The following is a 23,858-nucleotide window of genomic DNA, read 5'->3' on the forward strand; positions in this document are numbered from 1 at the left end:
CAGAAAATTGGAAGAATTACTTTTTGGAATTATTCTAATTAAAAAAAAACCCTTTGCATTGGACCACTTGAATATCTGCCTTAATTTTCTGCGTGCTGATTTGATAGATCAAGTGACTAGGTGAAATAGAACAAAAATTGTTTTCCTCCATATTACATGCTATGGAAATAAAGAGCACCTATTCCTTATTACAATAGTAAATTTGCAACAGTAAAACATAGAGTTGGATGCTGTTCAGAGTCATTATCTCAAAAAAAGAAAAAGAAAAAATTGTTAAGCTTTGAGGCAAAGAATATATTAACTAGAGTGAAAGAATTTCTTTTCCAAATTCCAGACAGAAACAGCTTGACACTTTGGAAAGAGGTCCTTATGTGGGTTACAGTGTTTTCATGCCTTCCTCATTTCCTGTTTTATCATGATCGACCTCAGCTGTTATATTTCTCCAAAGCATAAATTTTTGAGTGTGAACAAATTATATTTTCTTTTCAGGACATGTGAACATGTTAGTGTTTTTTTCACAAACAGAATGAGCTTTGGTTTTGCCTATTTGTTTTCATCACTCTCATTATGCCAGAGAACTGGAAAACATTTTTAAAAGACGAACAGTAAACACTGACTCTGAGAACACCACATTCGTTCTAGGTAGTTTTACATGTTGAACTGTTTTTTGTATATTGTTGATAGTGTTGTTGATGTGTTTTCTTTCTTTCATACATTGAAGTGCTATATTACTCTAACCGTAACTTTGGAACAAATTGGTAACATATACATGTCCTTGGCCAGAAATTTTGACTCACCAATTGCAGTTTTATACAAATGAGCTTTTCAGTTCGGGTTGAGAAAACATAATAGAAGGAGTGACCCTTCAAATAGCAACATTACTGGACAGCAATGATTTCCAACTGATTTCATGATATTGAAAAACATTATCAATTATATAAAGTAACAAAACAATTCTAAAATAATTTTAATTTACTTATGTTTTTAATGGGATAAATATTTGTTGGGACACCTTTGGTAGACATTCCCTCAGATCAAACGTATCACCATGATAAGATTCAGTGGAAGTCAACAGAGAAAACTGTCCCAATGTAATGAAAGTTGATATTTCAAACTTATTTACAACTTAATAAAATAAATGTTTCATTTCCACAGATAAGACACCTTATAAGGCAGGACATACTCACCAAAATCAGTGCAAAATACTAGAGGAAAGTGAAATGGAATATATGGTACTCATCGCAGCTATCATATTGTAGAAATAAATGCAGCATTAGTCATAGTAACAACAACTGAAAACAACCCAAATATCCATGAACATTAGAATGAATAAAGGGTACCACATTCAATGATAGAATACAATATAGCAATTAAAGTGAAAAACTACTGCTATACACAGCCTAATGAAAAGCATAGGAAGTCACATGCATATACAAAAATACATACTGTAGAATTCCATTTATATAAAGTTCAAGATCAGGCAAAATGAATTTATGGTACTAGAATTCCTGGGAGTAGTTACCTTTGAAGAGAAGGGTGGGGGTAGTGACTTGGAGGCTTCTGGAGTGCTGGTAATGTTACATATCTTGGTTGCAGAGAGTGGTTACTTTGTGAAAATGCACATTTATGATTTGTGCACTTTTCTGCATGCATGTTATACTTTAATGGTTTATTTTATGGTAAGATGGAATAAGTAGATTCCATCTTGTTTCTCCTACTGAAAGCAGATCTGAAACCCGAACAAAGTGCATGAAGCAGCAACAATAAGAACTCTAAAACGTAATACAAGCATAACAGGAAGACTGGGGGGAGAAAATAATACCATAAAACTGATAGTGGGCTCATCATTTTTTCCCTCTGGTATCCACCAGTGTGGGGTCAACACAGCCTGTATCGTAGAGGTAAGCATTTTGCAGACAGAGTACACTCCAGGAGAAGCCCTCTAGTTCTAACTCAAGAAGTGGAAAGGATCTCTAACATATCAGCCTCTTGCATTCCATTCCTCAAGGCATCCTGGGACTGTGGTAACAGCGACAGCTGCAACAAGGGAGACCCTCAGGAGCCCAAAACTTTGATGGGCTCCTCAAAGGAGCCCTCTGTATTGGAGGGCTCTGATTGGGCTCTTACCCTCTGATTGGAGGACTTGTAGTTCCAAAAGACTGGGACAAATCCCCATTACTTTGTCTCTCTCTCTCTTTCTCTGTCTTCCCACCACTTGGCCCCATAGGAAAGAGCAGTCACAAGAAGCAAATCACAGAGTAGGATAAAGCTTTCTAGCCAAAGGACCAAAACGGGGGAATTCCAAGGAACTGAAAAGTGCTAGGGAGATCAGAGAGATAAAGGAGCCTGGGAAAGGATTTTGTAAAGTTGTTTATGAACTACTGAAGTCACCCCTGGGCATGTGTGACTCTGACATAAAACAGTATATCACAGATTTCAAAAACTGCACTGTAGGATAAAGTATTGCTCTGACCTCATACTGGCCACTGAGTGGTATACATGTAGGATAGATATGGAAGGTACTTCGAAGCCTTTGGAAATGGAACTGACATTAAAATCACAACCCACAGAAGACTAGTCAGAATTTGCAGCCTAATCCTAACTAGGTTAACTGTTGCTAAAATTAAAAAAAGAAAATCAGCATTTTCCACATAACTTTAAGTAAACAAGACCCAAAGCTTTATTGCATGATATTCAAAATGTCCAGGATTCAACCCAAAATTACTCTACACATGAAGATGTAGAGAAAAAAATGTTGACTTGAGCGGGACAAGACAATTAGATGACACAGATGACTTTACGGTAGCTATGATTAAAATGCCTCACAAATTAAGGGTGAATACCCTTGAAATAAATGGAAAGATAGAAAGTCTTACCAAAGAAATACAAAATATAGTGAAGAATCAAATGGAACTTTTAACTTTGAAAAATATACTAACAAATAAAAACTATCTGGATGTGCTTCAGAGAGTAGGAGATTGAACAAGACCAATGAAAGAGTCAATGAACTTGTCGCTAGGCCAATAGAAATTACCTAATCTAAACAAGAGAGAAAAAAGATTAGGAGAAAAAATTAACAGAGCCTCTGGGGCCTGTGGAACAATATCAGAAGATCTAACATTCATATCATCATAGAAGAGACTATTGTGTAAAAAGCAAGTATTTGAAGAAATAATTCCTAAGCACTTCTCAAATTTTGCTAACATTATAAATTTATAGATTCAAGAAGCTCAGTTAACCCTAAACAGGGTAAACTCAAAGGAATCAATGCCCAGACATGTAATAATTAAAGCACTAAAAACTAAAGACACAGAAAAAAAAAAAATCAAATGCAACCAAAGAAAACTGATATATTACTTACAGGGAAACAATTATTTGCAAGACTGCCAATTTCCCATGAGAAACATTGAAGCCAGAAGGAAGTGGAATATTTTTTATGTGCTAAATGTACTGCAAACCTAGAATTCTGTATGCAGTGAAAATATCCTTTAGGAATGAAGGTGAAATGAGGATATTTTCAGGTAAAGGAAAAAAGTTTTTGCCAGCAGAACTGCTTTAAAACAAGTACAAAAAATACTTAAGAAAATTCTTCAGACAGAACCTCTGTCTGAAGAACCGAAGAGAAAGAATACCAGAAGGAAGTATGGAATGTTGGAAAAGAAGGAAGAATAATAGAAATTAAAACATCTGTAAAAATACAGTAGGCTACTATTCTCCTCAAGTTGTTTAAAAGATATGTAATGGTTAAAAGAAAAAATATAAAATTATCTCATGAGGATATATATATATCTCACATACATGTGTGTGTGAGAGAGAGAGAGAGAGATTCAATCCTAAAGAAAGAAGAGAATGTGAATAAAAAGGAGAGGGCACAAACAGAAAATAAAACAGTAGATCTAAATACAAATATGAATAACTACATTAGCTGCAAATGGTCAAAACATACCAATCAAAAGACAAAGATCAAGAGTATGGATTTTTTTAAAAAGACCCAACTATATGATGTCTACAAGAAATGTATTTAAAACACAATGACTTAAGTATGTTAAAAGTAGGATAGAAAAAGTTTCACCCTGAAAACACTAATCAAATGACAGCTGAAATAGCTATAGGAATATCAGAAAAAATAAAATTTAGAGCAGAGAAAATTACCAAGGATAAAAGGACACTACATAATGAAAACATCAATTCACCAATAAGACATAAAAAATATTAAACAAGTATGTACCAAACAGAGCTTCAAAATACATGAAGCAAAACTGACAGACTGAAAAAAGAAATAGAAAAATCCACAATATTTGGAGACCTAATCACCCTTCTCTCAGTAATCAATAGATCTAGTAGACAGAAAATCAGCAAGAATATAAAAGAACTAAATAACAGTATTAATCAACTAAATTGAATTGACATTTAAAGGACATTCCACCCAACAGCACAATACTCTTTTTTCTAAGTGTACATGGAACATTCACCAAGACAGATTATATCCTGGATCAGAGAATAAACCTTAATAAATCTAAAAGAACTGAAATCACACAAAGTATATTCTTCAACAGTAGAATTCGAAAAATAGCAAAGATAATAGGAAAATCCTCAAAAAGCAGCAAATTAAACAGCATAATCCCAAATGATGCACAAGTCAAAGGAAATATCAAGGAAAAATATAAAGTATTTTGAACTGAAGAAAAATGAAACTATCAAAATTTGTGAGATGCAACTAAAGTCATTCTTAGATGGGTATTTATAGCATTACATTATATTAGAAGAAAGGTCTTGGCCGGACATGGTGGCTCACGTGTGTAATCCCAGCACTCTGTAAGGCCAAGGTGGGTGGATCACCTGAGATCAAGTGTTAGAGACCAGCTGGCCAACATGGTGAAACCTTGTCTCTACTAATAATACAAAAATTAGCTGGGTGTGGTGGTGCACACCTGTAATCCTAGCTAGTTGGGAGGCTGAGGCAGAATTGCTTGAACCCAGGAAGTGGAGGTTGTGGTGAGCTGAGATTGCATCACGGCACTCCAGCCTGGGCAACAGAGCAAGACTCCATCTCAAAAAAAAAAAAAAAAAGTCTCAAAACACAATATAAGCTTCTACTCTAAGAAACAAAAGAAAAAGCAAAATAAACCTCTAAAGCAAGCAAGCAGAAGGAAAGAATCAATAAAATTGAAAACAGTAAAACAATAGAGAAAATGAATAAAACCAAAAGATGTTTTTTGTATCCAGAATATGTAAAGAACCCTCAGAACTCATTAAGAAAACAACCCAATTTAAAATGGGCAAAATTATTGAACATTTTACCAAAAAGGATATATGTGGATAGCAAATAAACACATGAAAATGTATTCAGCATCATTAGCCATTAGGGAAATGCAAATTAAAACCATGATGAGCTATTATCACATACCTATTAAAATCGCTAACAATAAAATATATTGATAATACCAAGGGCTCACAAGGATATAGAACAACTGGAACTCTTATACATTACTAGCACAAAATCGAACAGCCATCTTGGAAACAGTTTGGCACTTTTTTACAAAGTTAAACATATACTTACCATACAACCCAGTGATCCTATTCCTACATATTTAGCCTAGAGAAATAAAAACTTACATTCCCACAAAAACCTGTACTGGAATGTTTATAGTAGCTCTATTCGCGATTGCTCCAAACTGGAGACAACCCAAATTTCCTTGAAGGAGTGAATGGGTGAACAAATGGTCATACAGCCAAGTAATAAAATATTCTGTAATAAAAAGGAATGCACCATAGATATATGCAGCAATTGGTTAAGTCTCAAAGGCATACTGTCAGTCTGTCTACACGGACAATCCAATCTCAAATAGAGAAAACTATAGTGATAAAGAAAAGATGAGTGATTGCCAGTGGATGAAGATAGGGGAAACTTGTAATTATAAAGGGATACAGCTTGAAGGAGTTTTGGGAGGTGATGGAATTGTTCTGTATCCTGATGTGGTGGTGGTTACATAAATCTCTACATAATATTAAAATTCATCTGTACCAAACTGTATGTCCAAATAAAAGGCCAATTTTACTACGTGCTAATTTTAAAAATAAAATTAATATAAATGAGGGAATTTTTAAAAGTTTACTTGTAAATGTAGGGCCCAAGCTTCCCCAAGAATGACTTAAGTATCTAAATTACATCCATGACTAATCTGACCACAAATGAAAACCAGGAAGATAATGATATACTCACCACTGCTTGCCCCTCTACAGTTTCCGTTACTAGAATCCATAGGAAAATCTGAAAGGAGGTGACAGAAAAAAGAACCATAACATATTTATTTCAAGAATTCCTAAAGATAAAAATCTAACTCAGTCACAAGTTTGATTTGGGTAAGAATCCAGTTGTCTGAAGGAAGTAGATTTTTATTAATGTCATGAGGTCGGCATTCTCATCATTCGTGGGTTGAGTATGGATGAGACTTATTTTTTCATGTGGTTATAAGGAAATACTCTTCTGAATACTCAACTGTGCATAAAATTTTAGAATTTAATAATTTATTTGAATTTCACAAAATTTGTAAATGATAAGCATCCTATCATAATAAAGCCTATGCAAATATTAGGCACTCATCCAACACTTATGACTTGATGACAAAAAAAAAACCAAACGCATCTTCAATAAATAGACATATCACACCGAACTGGTATATATTTAAATCCTTAGTTCCTAAATGAACACTCAGAAATCATTCTCATGTCCTTTAACTGCAGGCTAAATAATTCTTCAACAGAAAAGAAACCTACTATTCAGGGACTATTCAAGCCAGTGCAATCAATAGATGTGACAATAATTAGAAATTGCTACTGATTCTTTTTAGGATGCCATAATCCCAGAAAATAGTAATGATAAAGGTTTTCTGTGTTCTAATTAAGAAAGCAGCCTCTAATGAATAACAGTGCGCCAGCGGAACACCGTACTGAGAGATGCTGTACCTTGCAATGTATCCTTATTGACACTCCAATTTAGTACTTTTATATAAGAGTTTTACATCTGTAGTAACACTTTATGCTAAACTAATTTAATGCCTCTATTTATTCTAGGAGAAAATAGTATTCTTCCTTTGTCCTTTTTGTTTATAGGTCCTATCAGGAATAAATTAAACAAGGGGTTAATACTATTTTAGGACTATAACACCCACAATTACAATTAATGAATTACTTTCCCAGGTTTAGTAATCATCAGCAAGTATTTAAAAAGCAATATCCAAGAAAAGATAGCAGTCAGCAAACAAACAGATAAGCAAGTAACAAACACTAATTCTAAAACATTTGGCTCAACTTGGGCATAAACTATTAATTACTAATACTTTCATTATATTCAAACATTTATTCATGATAAATGTACCCAAGTATTACAGTAACGTGCCAGTGGTTTTTCTATTTCTGAATAATCATGTGATAAACTACATACAAAAATAATGTCTTCATAAAGGAAGAAATTATATTGGCCCATATTTGAAATGTTTATTGTTCGAAGGTAGAAATAAGAGTGAAAAATAAAACTTTGCTTGGTAAAAGGGAATCACTTCCAAATAGCTAAGCCAAGGAGAGTGTTTTACTTCTTTCATTCTTATTCAAAGGAAAATGTTTCTACACTTTTACAAATGCTTAGAAGTCAATTGTTAGAACTGTAAGACAGAAAACAAAAATTTTCTAATAATTGATCAAAAAATTATTATCAGAAAGTTAAACTTAGGAATTCTAACAACAAATTACCGTAAATGAAAATAGATATTATTAGTAAGGATTTTAAGCAAAAGATTTGCATTTCAGAAAAAATGTCTATTGGAATATAGAGGGGAAATACTGGAGATAAGAGAGACCATTATCATCCTATGGCCATAATCCTGGTGAGAAATGGTGAGGTCCAAACTAAGAAAGTAGCATTAGAGAGGGAGGGAAGGGAATTTGAGTCAGAGTAGACCAAACAGCATGTGATACCTAATGAGTGAGGGGAATGAGGAAAAAGGTAGAATCAAGACTGCTTCCCACAGCCAGGTGTGGTGGCTCACACCTGTAATCTCAGCACTGCGAGGCCAAGGCAGGCAGATCATCTGAGGTCAGGAGTTCGAGACCAGCCTGGCCAACATGGCGAAAACCCATCTCTAACAGAAATACAAAAATTAGCTGGGCATGGTGGCATGCACCTGTAGTCCCAGCTACTCAGGAGGCTGAGACAGGAGAATTGCTTGAACCTGGGAGGCAGAGGTTGCAGTGAGCAAAGATCGTGCCACTGCACTCCAGTCTGAGTGACAGAGAGAGACTGTCTCAAAAAAAAAAAAAAAAAAAAAAAAAAAAGACTGCCTCCCAGGCCTGGACTACTAAGGTATGGTGGTACCTTTCAACAACATAGAAAACACTAGAAAGAAACAAGTGTATGACTATGGGAAATGATGAGTTAACGCTGGGGCATGCTGAGACCGAGAGACTAGGGACATGAGAATCTGGAATGTATAATCTCTACTATCTCAAAATTGCAGTGAAGTCAGAATCTCTTATCTCTTTGAATCCACTGTCTAGAAGCCACCTTTTATTCTCTTAAGCCATAGATAAGTGTGCTTCAAAATACAATGAGAAAACCTTTGTTCCTTTAACTGCAATCTGCTAGGCAAAGAATAACAGATTCTCTAGAAAGTTAGGAATTACATTTCTTAAGGGAGGAAGTGTAGTGTAGAACAGGCTCTGCTTCGAATTCTCTTTTTCTTACTAGCTCTGCTAACTTGGACAGTCACTTAGCTTCTCTATATGCCTTGGCTTCCTTTTCTCCAAAATGGGAATAATAGTGAATGTGCAAAATGCACTCAGGACAGCACCTAGAACATAAGTGTTGGTTGCTTTTATTGTGTTGCTAATGGTTCCTGTCCTGAGGATGACACGTCCTCTCCCCAGTGACGTTGTTGTTAAACATTTATATTGTGCTTTACCGTTTATCAGTAACTTCATATTACTATTTCTTTTGTTCTTCACAATCCCTAATGAATGTCAATGTCAAGTGACTAGTTCAGTGTACAAAATTAATGGCAAATCTAGAATTCCAACTAAGGGCCTGTAACTCTAAAACTGTGGTTTTCTCTAAATTGAGGAGATGTAGCCAATTCTTAATTATTCAAAACTACGTCTATTTGTTGGCTGTTGGTCTCCTCATTCTAGACACCAAGTAGAACTAGAAGAGCTAAATATAACCTAGTCAGTTTTGCAATTTGTAGCAACAACTATTTGAAGGTTTAGTGGGAATGAGATAAAAAGTAAATTATTAAGATTTGGAGACTACATAAGATTACATTACTCCTGATAATGGGGGTTGCTCTAAATAAAGTTAAATACTACTAACATAACACTGAGATACTCTTCCCTAACCCATCCAGAGTGCCTTTCAGTATTTTACACAATGAAGGATCCTCAGAAGCATGTTTTCCCTTTAATTCTAATCTAAAATTTCCATTTCTCCTTTCCATTTTCCTCCTCATATCACACTAAATAATTCTTCCTTCTTGGTACTTGGCCCCTCAAATATTTGTAGACCAGGGCTAAAGAAAAGACTGCCTGTTTCTCTGAGAGTGGAGAAATGATTAAATGGCAGCTCCTGCATATGAAAGTTGGCACGGCTCTGCCAGGAGAGAGAAGGCCTGCAGAAACGTGTTGAGCAAGAGCTGGGGAGAAAAGTTAACACTGCCCCAGAAGCCAGCACTGACTGAGGAATGATTATACAGCCCTTGGCACGGCAAACTGTAGGTGTTGTGGAAATAGCTGTGAAATATCATGCCATAAATTTTCTTAACTGCTTGATTCCTGGGTTTCTGAGATAAATTATTTGTAATTAACTCCTCCACCAGACTCATTCTTTTTTCTGTCGCTCCCAAGGGGATCTGCTCTTGAGCCTGAGGTCTAGGTCAATTTGTGTAAAATGAAATACTAACTTTATATATTTAGAAGAAATAAGATTTGTTTTTCCAGTTAGGTCCCAGTGTAAAGCTTTTTGGTTTTGTTTTTCCCCAGAGATGAACTAATAAAAGTTCTAGGCTGCATCTGCATTTACCAACATAACCATTTCAAAAACAAAATAGAAAATGTTAGTCAATTTGTTATAACAGTGATAATAGTAAAACAGCAGCAGCACTTTTTTCAGTCCTTACTAAGTACTAAAGCAATGCTTTATATGCTGTTTAATTTCTTTTCTTTTTTTTTTTGAAACACAGTCTGGCTCTGTTGCTCAGTCTGGAGTGCAGTGGCGCCATCTCAGGTCACTGCAACCTCCGCCTCCGGAGTTCAAGTGAGTCTCTTGCCTCAGTTTCCTGGAGTAGCTGGGACTACAGGCATGCACCACCATCCCAGGCTAATTTTTGTATTTTTAGTAGAGACAGGGTTTCACCATGTTGGCCAGGCTGGTCTCCAACTCCTGACCTCAAGTGATCCACCCGCCTCGGCCTCCCAAAGTGCTGAGATTACAGGAGTGAGCCACTGCACCAGCTTTAATTTCATCTTTACCATGCCCTTGGGATGTAGATAGTTTTGTCCTAATTTTACAGATAAGAAAACTTTGAATTACAGAGGTCATATAATTTTCCTATAACAATAGTTGATGTTGGGGCAGAGTCATTCACACCTGGTCTGCCCCACTCCAAGCCTATCCTCTTTACTCACCACACAATATTAAAGATTTGACTGAATGTCATCACTAACTTGCTGAATGACTCAATTGAGCTGAGTTTTCAGATAATCAGTTGTACATGTAGTCACACAAAGTTACGCAAATATAAAATGTGTAAGATGAATAATAATGGTCAGGATGGAACCCGTTCTTTTCAAAAATATGTTTACCCTTAGTATTTTGAAAGCAAAAAGTAGTTTCAAGCATTACTCCATTTCAATAAGACTGCTTTGTAAAAGGTCCTAAGCTTGTTTGTGGAGTCATGATATACTATGAGAGAACAGATCCCCATGAATGGGCAGGATTTGAAAATCCTCTTGGCATCAGAAGAATGTGAAAGATTGTCCTATTTTATTCAGGGAGACCTCATTTTTATATCTAGTTGGACAGATACTAGTCAAAAGACACAGGGATTCTGTTTATACCCAGTTGAACAAGAAAAAACCTTGCTTTGTGAACTATCACTTCCCACTGAACCAAAGAGTATATTGGATATTGCATGGTAAATTACACTGGCCACATGTGGTAGTTTCTAAGTAATTCCAGGTGTCTGACAGTTTGACCCAGCATAGGGAATGTAATTTTCAACAAGCTGGCCCTGGAAGCCAGGAGACCCTTCAGGCTACAATCTACACATTTCATTCACAATTTCCACCTCCCCCCACCTTTGAGCTCCCCTTGCCATCATAGCCTCTGGTTCACACTGAAGCTTATGGAAGGGAGCAGGGATGCCACCACTAACTATGATTCCAACTACCACCTATTTTTCTAGCAAGGATGCTGCCAGTAAAGCACATACTCTGGCATTTTAAAGAAGCTTAGAAATCAGGTCCCATGAACTGACAAATTGTTTCCATGCATGTCCTATTTGAGTGCTTCAATGAGGCAACTGTTTCCATGTTTGTTCCCCAGTGATTGGTAACTCAGGGACACTTAATGAAACTGCTTCCCATCCATATTGACTATGGCTTTTTGAGAGCCATTAACCTTGCCAAACCTCACTCACTCTAGGTCCATCTCTAAGGGAGGTTTAAGAGCAAGTTTTGTGCTTTACGGGGAGGAATGCATTTCAGCCTGAACCACTGCCACCTCATTCCTAGCCCTTGGCCTGAAAGGAGCACCGGCATTTAACTGATTCTAAGTGCTTGGCAAACCAGAGCGGCAACTGCACTGAGCACTTCCAGACTCTGCAGTCTGTGACTTTAGTGAGTACGAAGCCTCAAGCATGCTCTTTTAGCAAAGATTAATAACGAATACGTTTCTGTGATGATTTTGCACAACTAGCTTTTGGTTCTTGATTAAAATCAAGAAGACAATAGGTATATTCAAAAAGTGATAAACTAAGTGAGGTCACCATTAAAAAGTTCTTGAAATTCTTCTGTTTATTTTTTTTCCTTCAGCTATTTTTACAATTACTTCTCCTTCTCTCACTTTGTTAAATGAGTCAACGTGCACAGAAGGTAATTTTTCCAAATCAATTTCCTGATAACTAAGAATTACTACCTGGAAATGGACTGGGGACATGCGCCTAGACTGTGCAAGTTGAAAGAGGAAGGAAAGTTGATGCCCAAGAAATAAACAGATGGAGGCAACCAAGTCAACACATCTAAGAACAGAGTTGTTGGGGGGTGGGGGATGTGGTATGAAAGAGGACCACTCATGAAAAAAAATTGCCTTCTTTATAAAATATATGAAGGGTAAAATTTGAGGTTGGGTTAGTTGGTAGAAGTAATGCTGAGTTAGAAAAATTAAATGGACCATAATGAAGTAGGTTTAGTTGGGGTCTTAAAGTTACAAATGTCATAATTAGACTAAATACTAGTGAGAAAACAACTTGTGATTGACTCCATTAAATTTAGAGCTGCAATAAAGTTTTATGGTAGGGAAAGACTGAAATGACTGTGGTTGGTGCACACACGGAAAAGGAGCATGAAATAAGGTATTAAAGACAATTTTTTTTGCAAAATATGAGAGTGGAATAAGGGGTGAGATTTAAAATAACATTACGTGAGTGTATGCTAACACGCCTTAAATATAACTCCTTTCATCTGTATGCCACTTACAAAATGACTTGAAGGCATGTGGGCATGTGAAAAGAGCTCAGTAATTTCAGTCTGCCAGCTCTATGGCAAGCCACAGAAGCTAATTAACAGTGCATAGCAATGTTTCACAGTTGTTTCATTCCGGAATGGAAGAACAATTTATCTCATTGAAAGGAGGGGGAAATTTAAGGTGAAGGTAATTGCTCAAATTGGATCTTGAGCAAACACATACCCCTAACATCTGTCGGTTAGAGTAAGGTTATTGAAATTATCTTGGCATTTTTAATTAGAAGAAAATGGGGCTTCAGTTTTCTGTTTCCTCCACACAATCTTAACAAGCATCTAAGACACTAAAGATACAGAAACCTGATGACTGAGATTGCCTGAGAATCAGCAAAGAAAACCCAATGATTATAAACACATTTTAAAAGAAAAAGAGCATCACTTTACAAAATGTGGCTACTTGCACATGTAAGGAGTTGAAGTGAAGGATTCCTGTGGAGTAGAAGTGTGATGGGTTTGGAATGCATGGATTGTTTTAGAAAGATCGCCTATTGGAACAGAGTGCCAGAGTGCATCAGTTTGGAAGGTGATAAGGTGAGGGTTTTTTTGTTTTTGTTTTTGAAAAAAGAAGAAAGAAGAAGAATGGTCTTTGATAGAGGAGCAGTTATGGGAGAGATTAAGTGATCCGAAGAGAAAAAAATTAGAGAGTAAAGGCTAGTAGCAAGGACTCCAAGAAGTGAGGAGGCTGTAGGGTAAGGGAAGGGTGGGCCGTGTCAAAACTCACCAGCTCCGTCCGCAGTAACGATGGCCTCGGGAGAGATGCACACGCCCCTGTCGTACACTGGCAGCTCCTCGCAGGCCAGGTTCTCCGGCCACGAGTGGCGGTACTTGATGAGTATGGGCTCGCAGCCCTGCCGGGCCCGCTCGCACACAGACTTACAGGGCTTGATGGGCTCGTGCTGGAAGTCAATGGTGCAGATGGGCGCGTACATGGCACAGAGGAAGAAGAGCAGATCGGGGCTGCAGTGGGTGCCCAGCAGACCTTCGAACTGCTCGATGGCCAGGATGGCGTTTGCCTGAGTGCTGTGGTGCAGGTGGTTGGGCATCTTGGTCATGTTCCAGGGCAGGGACTTGCACAGGGGGATGCGGACGGGCTCACAGGCTGCAGCCCGAGCCCCGGGCACCTGGAGCAGGCAGAGAGCAGCCAGGGCAAGCAGCCCGGCCCGCAGCAGCAGCATCCCTCCCGGGCTGCTGCAGACCATGATCCCAGCAGGATGGGGCAGGGTGCAGCCGCGCAGTGGACGCCAAAAGGCCCGCTCCGCCGTCTCCGCCTCCCCCCCTGCAAGTGGACACAAGGATCTGGGAGCTTCTCCTCCCCCGGCAATCACCGCTTCCTTGGATCAAATTCCCCCAATGGGGTCCCACGAGCTTTACCGAGCTCCAGCCACCGCCCCTGCCGCCCAGGCTGCTCTTTCCCAACGTCTAAGCCTTCGGAGGCAGCAACATCTATTTATTCCTCTCCCTCTGGCAGAAGCATCAGACTTCGCAGATCAGTCAGATAAGAGGGACACGAGAGGAGGCGAGGAAGACATAAAAACAAAAGTAGAATTCAGCTGAGAGCTAGTTGGAGCTCTGGGGTGTCTCCTCCCCTAGATCACGCACACAAAAAGATGCTAAAGAAAGCATTAAATTCCCCAAAGTGAGGAGGACAGAGGGGTTGGGGGGAAGGAGGGAGGAAAAGCTCCTAATGGGAGAGAAGGGTGCAGTAAGAGTTTACAAGTCCTGTGTGGGCTAAGAGCTGCGGCCGCCGCTGCGGCTGCGACCCTGGCTGGCAGGAGGGACGCTCGGGAGGAGCCTCGCCGGGAGGTCGGTGCCTCTGCCGGGGCGGCTCTGCACTTTCCTACCTCCGGCCCGAGAGGGAGCTCCGCCCCTGGGGCAGTCTCTGCCCTCCAGTGCCGGCTGCTCTTCCCGAGAATGGAGTGGGCGCCCGGGGAAGAGAAGGCCTGGGGGTTGCAGGCGGTGGGGTGCGAAGCCGTGCGAGTGCGAGACCCCAAGACAGCGCCGAGTCGAGCGCGCCCTCACACTAGGGAACCCGTCTTTGGCCCCAGAAACGATCCCCTAGCCCCTCACTGAAGAGCCCACCCCAATTCCCTACGGAAAAGTCCCCATAGTTCCCCACTTGGGAACCCACCCGAGACCCTCCTTCCTGGAGGTATTTCCTTTAAGCAAACTACAGCTTTTCCTCTGCAATCACTGGCTCTGCAGAAACTCAGACCTGGTGGGGGGAAAGGCTTAAGCAATGTCACTTTGTCCAAGTAGCGGAAAACACAGACCCCTGAGAGCAGCGGTGGAGCCATATCAACCCAGAGCTAGTGACTACAGAGGTCTCCATTTTCAATAACTGCGGGGGAGGAGGTGGGGGGAGGATTGCCTTTCAAAAAAAAAAAAAAAGAGAGAAACAAAGAAATGCTGTTCATGATTACAAATAGGCCACCAGAAGCAAGGAACAGGGGTTTTTTCCTTCTATTCCCCGCCCCCCCACCCCCACCCCCACCCCCACCCCCACCCCCACCCTCCCGCCACCTAGTGGAATTAGAACTTTTGAGCTTTGCTCCTTAAGGGTTAACGTGGAAACTAACAGCTCTAATACACTTGGACTTTTTTTTCTGATTTTGCTCACGGATAACATGGCAGATATTATTTGTTATTCTCAGCAACAATTCTGCCCGACACTTAAAAAAAGAGTGTAGGAAAACGACATCACGCAGGTAATAATGATGATTATAACAACAGTCAAATCCTTTCCATCCAGATGAGTTCAATCTGGAGGAGAAAATGGAAAACAGATCCCCTCCTGGTCTGCTTCTTCCACTAATGAGCTCCCTCTTCCCCCCACCCCCGCCCCACCCTACCCTTTCAGCTTATATTGTAAATGGAATGACCTGCAGAGGCCTTCACACTATGCCCTCTCAATGGGAAATCACTGAGCAAAAGGATTGCCGAATGTCAGAAAACACAGCCTTCATTGAGAGGAGAAGGAAACAAAACCTGAAACAAAACAGGAAGTCACCTTTGCTCTGCATCACTGAAATATTTCTCTGCTTTAATTTAGCCATCTCTCACCGTCCATAACAAGCAGAGAAATATGTCCCCACTTCAGAGCACATAGTGAGATGCTCATTTCCATTCCCTAGAGTGACTTGACAGCACTTATAAAATGTCAACGCTAACTTGAGTTACGGAATTTTATCTCTAAAATGACCATAAACAGCAGTTTGTGACTGCTGTAAATTTTTTTGGAAGGAAGTTTGTTCCACTTATGGTGGCGGGGGCAGGGAACACCAGATGGTAGACAGGGAGTCAGTTAGTATACAAACTTTGCCTGGTCTACAATTATCTAGTGTCATGTAAGAGAACAAATTCAAAAATTGTACAAACGAATTTAAAATGATTTATCAAGTAAAATTTAGAGGAAAAACAACTTTAAAAGACAGTCAACATTAGAACATTTTGGGGCTATTTTGTATAAGAAAAATATAGCTGAGATTTTCAATAATTAGAAGAAAAAACATCAGGAGTAGATGTAGTAGATTGTTTGCTAAATACATTTTTCTGTTCATCTTAAGTCTTACAGTGTGAGAAGAAATGTGCCAATAGTTTTAAAGGTTCTACAACTATTTGAAACAAAGTCTGTTTTCCTTCCCCTGCACAAAAGTCAGCTATCTTCTTTGTCTAATAGGTCCCCTTACAACTTTAATCCAAATTTGTTTTTATAAAAGCCCAAAATAAATGTCACTGTCTTGAGGAAGCCCTTTTGAGTACCTTGTCTAGTTGTGTTCATTTTTCTGGATAGTTACCCTTGAACAGTGTTTGTTTTTACAAATTATTCCTTTATTTATTTATTTATTTTGAGATGGAGTTTTGCTCATGTTGCCCAGGCTGGAGTGCAGTGGCATTATCTTGGCTCACTGCAACCTCCACCTCCCGGGTTCAAGAGATTCTCCTGCCTCAGCCTCCCTAGTAGACTCACAAGCTCCCCACTTGTGAGTCTCCAAAGTCTATTATACCACTCAAAGATATGCCTTCTTGTACCCATAGCTTTGCTCTCATTTATAAGTGAGAACATACAGTATTTCATTTTCCATTCCTGAGTTACATCACCTAGTATAATGGCCTCCAGCTCCACCCAAACTGCTGCAAAATACATTATTTCATTCTTCTGGCTGGGTAGTATTCCGTGGTGTATATATACCACATTTTCTTTATCCACTCATCATTTGATGGACATGGACACTTAGTTTAGTTCCATATTTTTGGTTGATGGGCACTTAGTTTGGTTCTATATCTTTGCAATTGTGAATTGTGTTGCAATAAACATATGCATGCAGTTGTCCTTCTGACAAATTGATGTCTTTTCACTTGGGTAGATACCCAGTAGTGGGATTGCTGGATCAAACTGTAGATCCGGTTTCATTCTTTGAGAAATCTTCACACTGTTTTTCATAAAGGTTGTACTAATTTACATTTCCACCAGCAGTGTATAAGCATTCCCTTTCACCACATCCACACCAACATCTATTGTTTTGGTTTTGCTGAGACGGAATCTTGCTCTGTCTCCAGCCTGGAGTGCAGCGATGTGATCTCAGCTCACTGCAACCTCCACCTCCCAGGTTCAAGTGATTCTGCTGCCTCAGCCTCCTGAGTAGCTGAGACTATAGGCACGCACCACCAGGCCCAGCTAATTTTTGTATTTTTAGTAGAGACAGGGCTCACTATGTTGGCCAGGCTGGTCTCGAACCCCTGACCTCACTCAGGTGATCCACCCACCTTGGCCTCTCAAAGTGCTGGAATTACAGGTGTGAGCCACTGAGCCCAGCCAAGTTTTGCCATGTTTCCCAGGCTGGTCTCAAACTCCTGGGCTCAAATGATCTGCCCACCTTGGCTCAATTGATCTGCCCACTTACAGGTGTGAGCCCCCACCAAATTATTAATATACTAATACTCTGCTGGAAACAAAAAATCTATGGACACCAGATTCAAGGACTTCAAAGGGCTCCATACAATGCATATCCAGGTTATGATATGCATTGGTTATGATAGCCAGAGGACACCTGGCTGTCTGAGAGCTGCAGCATAGCACCCCCTAGCACCTAGTTGGGACTATGGGTTAATTCTAGGCTCAACCACTGCTTAGGAAGTGCACCCAGACCCAGTGATGGCCAGTCAAGCTTCTTAGGACGAGTAATGCTACCATGATCATTGACATTTGGTTTAACTTCCTGACAGGTAGGTGTTCCTGTGGCAACGTCAAGAAAAAGATCATGCTAGAGTATATTACTTCGATATAGCCATATTACCAAAATTCAAATTTGGCCAATTTCCCCCTCCCTGCCCCAATTTTGCAATGTCTTATTTTGTCAGTAATTTAAATATTCACATTATTTTTTCATCTGTTTAAATAAACTGTAAACCTATCCTAGGTTTGTGTTAATAAGTCTGCCCACATCTTTCCTATAAGAAAATGTGTTTGCAAAAAATAAGAAAATATTCTTACATTTTCACAAGCAGAGCTGATATGTAAAATAGTTAAAAACTGGTACAGTTGAACACCAGTGAGTCAGAATGGCTGTGGCCAGGCCCATTCTGTACTATCAGGGTATCAAGGAGCAAGGAATTAGTGTTTATTGAGTACTTGCGAGTACTTTATGTGAGGTATGTAAACCACTTTTTAAGCACATAAACTGCTCAAGGTATTAGTTCCAAAGATGAAGAAAATAAGGCTCCATAAGATGAAGTTTCCCAAAGTTCTCACAGATAGATAAGGGCCTGGCAGAGTGGGATTTGAATCCATGCTCTTTTAACAATTCCAATCATCTGCTTCATAGGCAGAAAAGAGCCAGGGAAAGGTAAATATCAGGGATCTCTGTGAGCTTGGGTCTCAGCCTGCACCCTGACCACACCAACTGTCAGATATTGGCTCTATCTTCTTAAGAATGGAAAGATGTCGGCCGGGTGCGCTGGCTCACGCCTGTAATCACATCACTTTGGGAGGGCAAGGCGGGTGGATCACGAGGTCAGGAGTTTGAGACCAGCCTGACCGACACGCTGAAACCCCGTCTCTACTAAAAAAAAAAAAAAAAAAAAAAAAAAAAAAAAAAAAAAAATTAGCCAGGCGTGGTGGCGCATGCCTGTAATCCCAGCTACTTAGGAGGCTGAGGCAGGAGAATTGCTTGAACCTGAGAGGCGGAGGTTGTAGTGAGCAGAGATCAAGCCACTGCACTCCAGCCTGGGTGACAGAGGGAGACCCGTCTCAAAAAGAAAAAAAAAAAAAGAATAAAAAGATGTCAAGATGTCAAGCCCAATGAGAAGCTTTGGATTTCAGATGGGGAGACCTCCTTGCTCATTGCCTCTCCCTGAGGTATTCTGCAGACCTAGTAATTCCTTGAGTTCTGCCTTAGGAAGAAGATCTTACCCTTTCCCATCTCCACGCAAACCAATAAAAGCTTCCCAACTGTTCAATGCAGCAACGTTAGGGCAATGATTCTCAAACTGAATCATGCAGCGGAATCCCCTGGAAGGCTCCTGAAAACACAGGTTGCTGGGCTTCATCCAGAATTTCTGATAAGGTAGGTCTGAGAATTTGCATTTCAAATAAGTTAACAGGTGATCCTAATACTGCTGTCGAAGAACAACACTTTAAAATCACTCTTTTGAACTAGATACTAAGCTCTGATTTACCCCAAGTAAATGCTTTTCATGCTATAAAGATTTCATGATTTTATCTCCTTTTATCTTTTCTCATAGGAAAATTGGAAACAAAATTGTAATAAAGCAACCTAATAGCTAAATGACTCTCTAAAATTTGTCTAGATAACTCTACCACTCAAAGATCATAATAATAGCCCCAGTGAGACTCGGCCTTACAATCAGCTGGCCCTCTGACCTTTATGTACTGTCCTAAGGGTCACAGCATCACTCTACCTCTGTTGTAGAAGAAGAACGATAGATCCAGCTTCAAAGAAGTTCCAGAGGGAATCTTAATATCTTAGTGGTGGAATGAAACTCAACAATCTAATCCACCCACCTCTTTCACCTCTGCAACCTTCTAGCCCTCCCCTCCATACCTTAATTTGAAAAGAAGACTTGAGATAAAATCACTTACCCAAAATCATGAAGTTAATGGCACGTATGGCAGACGTACCTACCAGCAGCAATAACTCAACTTAAGCATACCCTGAGAATGACCCTATGGTCTAAAAACAATGTGTGTTCAGAGCTGCGAGGTAAGGAATTCAAAAGTGACCAATCCAGAGATTAATTCATTATTCATAAGGAACATATGAACCCCCAGCCCATCCCATGGAATGCAGGCCATACAGGGGATTGAGGCTGTTTGTTCTGGGTTAAAGGAAGGTTGTTAGGTAGGGGTTCCTAAGGAGAGGGTGCCAAGTGAAAATTCTGTATAAACAGCGTGCTTTCTACGATTGGTAGTGGTTCTGCTGTCCAACCTACTGCCACTGGACTACCCTGTATGTAAGTTCCCTCAGTAAACTCCATGTCTCATTTGCTGGCTCTGGGTCCCTTCTTCAGCTTCTTGAACATGGTACCACCCTTACTGAAGTCAATAGGGGCCTGGCGTGACACGGCAACTCATACGGTTTGACTGTGTCCCCTCTGTCCCCAGTAAATCTCACTATGAATTGTAATCCCCATAACCCCTATGTGTCAAGGGTAGGACCAGGTGGAGGTAACTGGATCATGGGGGCAGTTTCCCCCATGCTGTTCTCATGATAGTGAGTGAGTCTCGTGAGATCTGATGGCATTTCCCCTGCTTGCGCTCATTCCATCCTGCCGCCCTGTGAAGAAGGTGCCTGCTTCTCCTTTGCTTTCCGCCAAGATTGTAAGTTTTCTGAGGCCCCCCAAGCAATGCAGAACTGTGAGTCAAGTGCTGGGATTACAGTAAATTCTATTTAATTTTCTAAAACTATCTGCATTTATTATTTTGACTAAAACATAAATATTGCCCCCACCATAACTAGAGACCACTCAATGGTACCATAGCTAATCTGACATGAGATTAAATAAAATTTTGGTGACTAATTAAAAATAGGATTATCCTAGATTATCCAAATAGGCCCAACATAACCAACAAGGTCCTTAAAAGACTCATGAAGTAAACCTAACAATGCCATAAGTGTGACATTTTGGGACGAGGAAGAAATGTCAAGAGGCATTTTAGGCAACTTTCTACGTGATGTGTGCTATGTAAAACTTAGTCTGGCCAGGCGTGGTGGCTCATGCCTGTAATCCCAGCACTTTGGGAGGCCGAGGTGGACAGATCACCTGAGGTTGGGAGTTCAAGACCAGCCTGACCAACGTGGAAAAAACCTGTCTCTACTAAAAATACAAAAATTAGCCGGGCATGGTGGTGCATGCCTGTAATCCCAGCTACTCAGTAGGGCTGAGGCAGAAGAATCGCTTGCACCTGGGAGGTGGAGGTTGCGGTGAGCCGAGATTGTGCCATTGCACTCCAGCCTGGGCAACAAGAGCGAAACTCCATCTTGAAAAAAAAATTACCCAGCTTTGTGCTCGCTTCACCAGCACATATACTAAAATTGGAACAATACAGAGAAGATTAGCATGGCCCCTGGGCAAAGACGACATGCAAATTTGAGAAGCCTTCCATATTTTTATGAACAGAAAGGAATAGCATCAACATCAACAAAAAGGATGTCCACACAAAAACCCCAACTGAAGGTCACCAGCATCAAAGACCAAAGGTAGATAAATCCACAAAGATGAGAAAAAACCAGTGCAAAAAGGCTGAAAATTCCAAAAACCAGAATGCCTCTTCTCCTCCAAAGGATCACAACTCCTCGCCAGCAAGGGAAAAAAAAAACGGGATGCAGACTGAGTTTGATGAATTAACAGAAGTAGGCTTCAGAAGGTGGGTAATAAAAAAACTCCTCCAAGGCATCACGCTACCAGACTTCAAACTATACTACAAGGCTACAGTAACCAAAACAGCATGGTACTGGTACCAAAACAGAGATATACACCAATGGAACAGAACAGAGCCCTCAGAAATAATGCCGCATATCTACAACTATCTGATCTTTGACAAACTTGACAAAAACAAGCAATGGGGAAAGGATTCCCTATTTAATAAATGGTGCTGGGAAAACTGGCTAGCCATATGTAGAAAGCTGAAACTGGATCCCTTCCTTACACCTTATACAAAAATTAATTCAAGATGGATTAAAGACTTAAACGTTAAACCTAAAACCATAAAAACCCTAGAAGAAAACCTAGGCAATACCATTCAGGACATAGGCATGGGCAAGGACTTCATGTCTAAAACACCAAAAGCAATGGCAATAATAGCCAAAATTGACAAATGGGATCTAATTAAACTAAAGAGCTTCTGCACAGCAAAAGAAACTACCATCAGAGTCAACAGGCAACCTACAGAATGGGAGAAAATTTTTGCAACCTACTCATCTGACAAAGGGCTAATATCCAGAATCTACAATGAACTCAAACAAATTTACAAGAAAAAAACAAACAACCCCATCAAAAAGTGGGTGAAGGATATGAACAGACACTTCTCAAAAGAAGACATTTATGCAGCCAAAAAACACATGAAAAAATGCTCATGATCACTGGCCATCAGAGAAATGCAAATCAAAACCACAATGAGATACCATCTTACACCAGTTAGAATGGCGATCGTTAAAAAGTCAGGAAACAACTGGTGCTGGAGAGGATGTGGAGATATAGGAACACTTTTATACTGTTGGTGGGACTGTAAACTAGTTCAACCATTGTGGAAGTTAGTGTGGCGATTCCTCAGGGATCTAGAACTAGGAATACCATTTGACCCAGCCATCCCATTACTGGGTATTTACCCAAAGGATTATAAATCATGCTGCTATAGAGACACATGCACACATATGTTTACAGCGGCACTATTCACAATAGCAAAGACTTGGAACCAACCCAAATGTCCAACAATGATAGACTGGATTAAGAAAATGTGCCACATATGCACCATGGAATACTATGCAGCCATAAAAAATGATGAGTTCATGTCCTTTGTAGGGACATGGATGAAGCTGGAAACCATCATTCTCAGCAAACTATGGCAAGGACAAAAAAACTAAACACCGCATGTTCTCACTCATAGGTGGGAATTGAACAAGAGAACACATGGACACAGGAAGGGGAACATCACACACCGGGGACTGTTGTGGGGTGGGGGGAGGGGGGAGGGATAGCATTAGGAGATATACCCAATGCTAAATGACGAGTTAATGGGTGCAGCACACCAACATGGCACACGTATACATATGTAACAAACCTGCACGTTGTGCACATGTACCCTAAAACTTAAAGTATATATATATAAAAAAAAAACTCCTCCAAGCTAAAGGAGCATGTTCTAACCCAATGCAAGGAACCTTGAAAAAAGGTTAGAGGAATTGCTAACTAGAATAACCAGTTTAGAGAAGAAAATAAATGACCTGATGGAGCTGAAAAACACAGCAGGAGAACTTCATGAAGCATACACAAGTATCAATAGCCAAATCGATCAAGCAGAAGAAAGGATATCAGAGATTGAAGATAAAATTAATTAAGTAAAGCATGAAGACAAGACTAGAGAAAAAAGAATGAAAAGGAACAAACAAAACCTTCAAGAAATATGGGACTATGTGAAAAGACCAACCCTACGTTTGATTGGTGTACCTGAAAGTGACGGGGAGAATGCAACCAAGTTGGAAATCACTCTTCAGGATATTTTCCAGGAGAACTTCCCCAACCTAGCAAGACAGGCCAACATTCAAATTCAGGAAATATAGAGAATACCACAAAGAAACTCCTTGAGAAGAGCAACTCCAAGACCCATAATTGTCAGATTCACCAAGGTGGAAATGAAGGAAAAAATGTTAAGGGCAGCCAGAGAGAAAGGTCGGGTTAAACACAAAGGTAAGCCTATCAGACTAACAGTGGATCTCTCTGCAGAAACCCTACAAGCCAGAAGAGAGTGGGGGCCAATAGCCAACATTCTTAAAGGAAAGAATTTTCAACCTAGAATTTCATATCCAGCCAAACTAAGCTTCATAAGTGAAGGA

General features: G+C 39.9%; 1 protein-coding gene and 1 non-coding gene across 2 annotated transcripts in view; one reads left to right on the forward strand and one right to left on the reverse strand.

Annotated features, from left to right (window-relative positions):
• The window catches only part of FRZB (frizzled related protein), a 33,959-nt gene extending 19,284 nt beyond the window's left edge, over nucleotides 1-14,675 (reverse strand). The window contains exons 1-2 of the mRNA XM_004032917.5: nucleotides 13,511-14,675; nucleotides 6,224-6,271 (exon numbers count right to left, since the gene is read on the reverse strand). Coding sequence (XP_004032965.1) covers nucleotides 6,224-6,271; nucleotides 13,511-13,988 — 526 coding nt within the window. The 5' untranslated portion in view covers nucleotides 13,989-14,675. The remainder of the gene's footprint in view (nucleotides 1-6,223; nucleotides 6,272-13,510) is intronic.
• Nucleotides 14,676-21,311: 6,636 nt separating this feature from the next.
• On the forward strand, nucleotides 21,312-21,418 carry LOC115933928 (U6 spliceosomal RNA). Its single transcript, XR_004069754.1, has one exon. It is a non-coding gene; the product is annotated as a U6 spliceosomal RNA (small nuclear RNA).
• The last annotated feature ends 2,440 nt before the right edge of the window (nucleotides 21,419-23,858 follow it).

This window comes from Gorilla gorilla, chromosome 11, assembly GCF_029281585.2.
Source record: "Gorilla gorilla gorilla isolate KB3781 chromosome 11, NHGRI_mGorGor1-v2.1_pri, whole genome shotgun sequence".
In the NCBI taxonomy this organism is placed as follows: domain Eukaryota; kingdom Metazoa; phylum Chordata; class Mammalia; order Primates; family Hominidae; genus Gorilla; species Gorilla gorilla.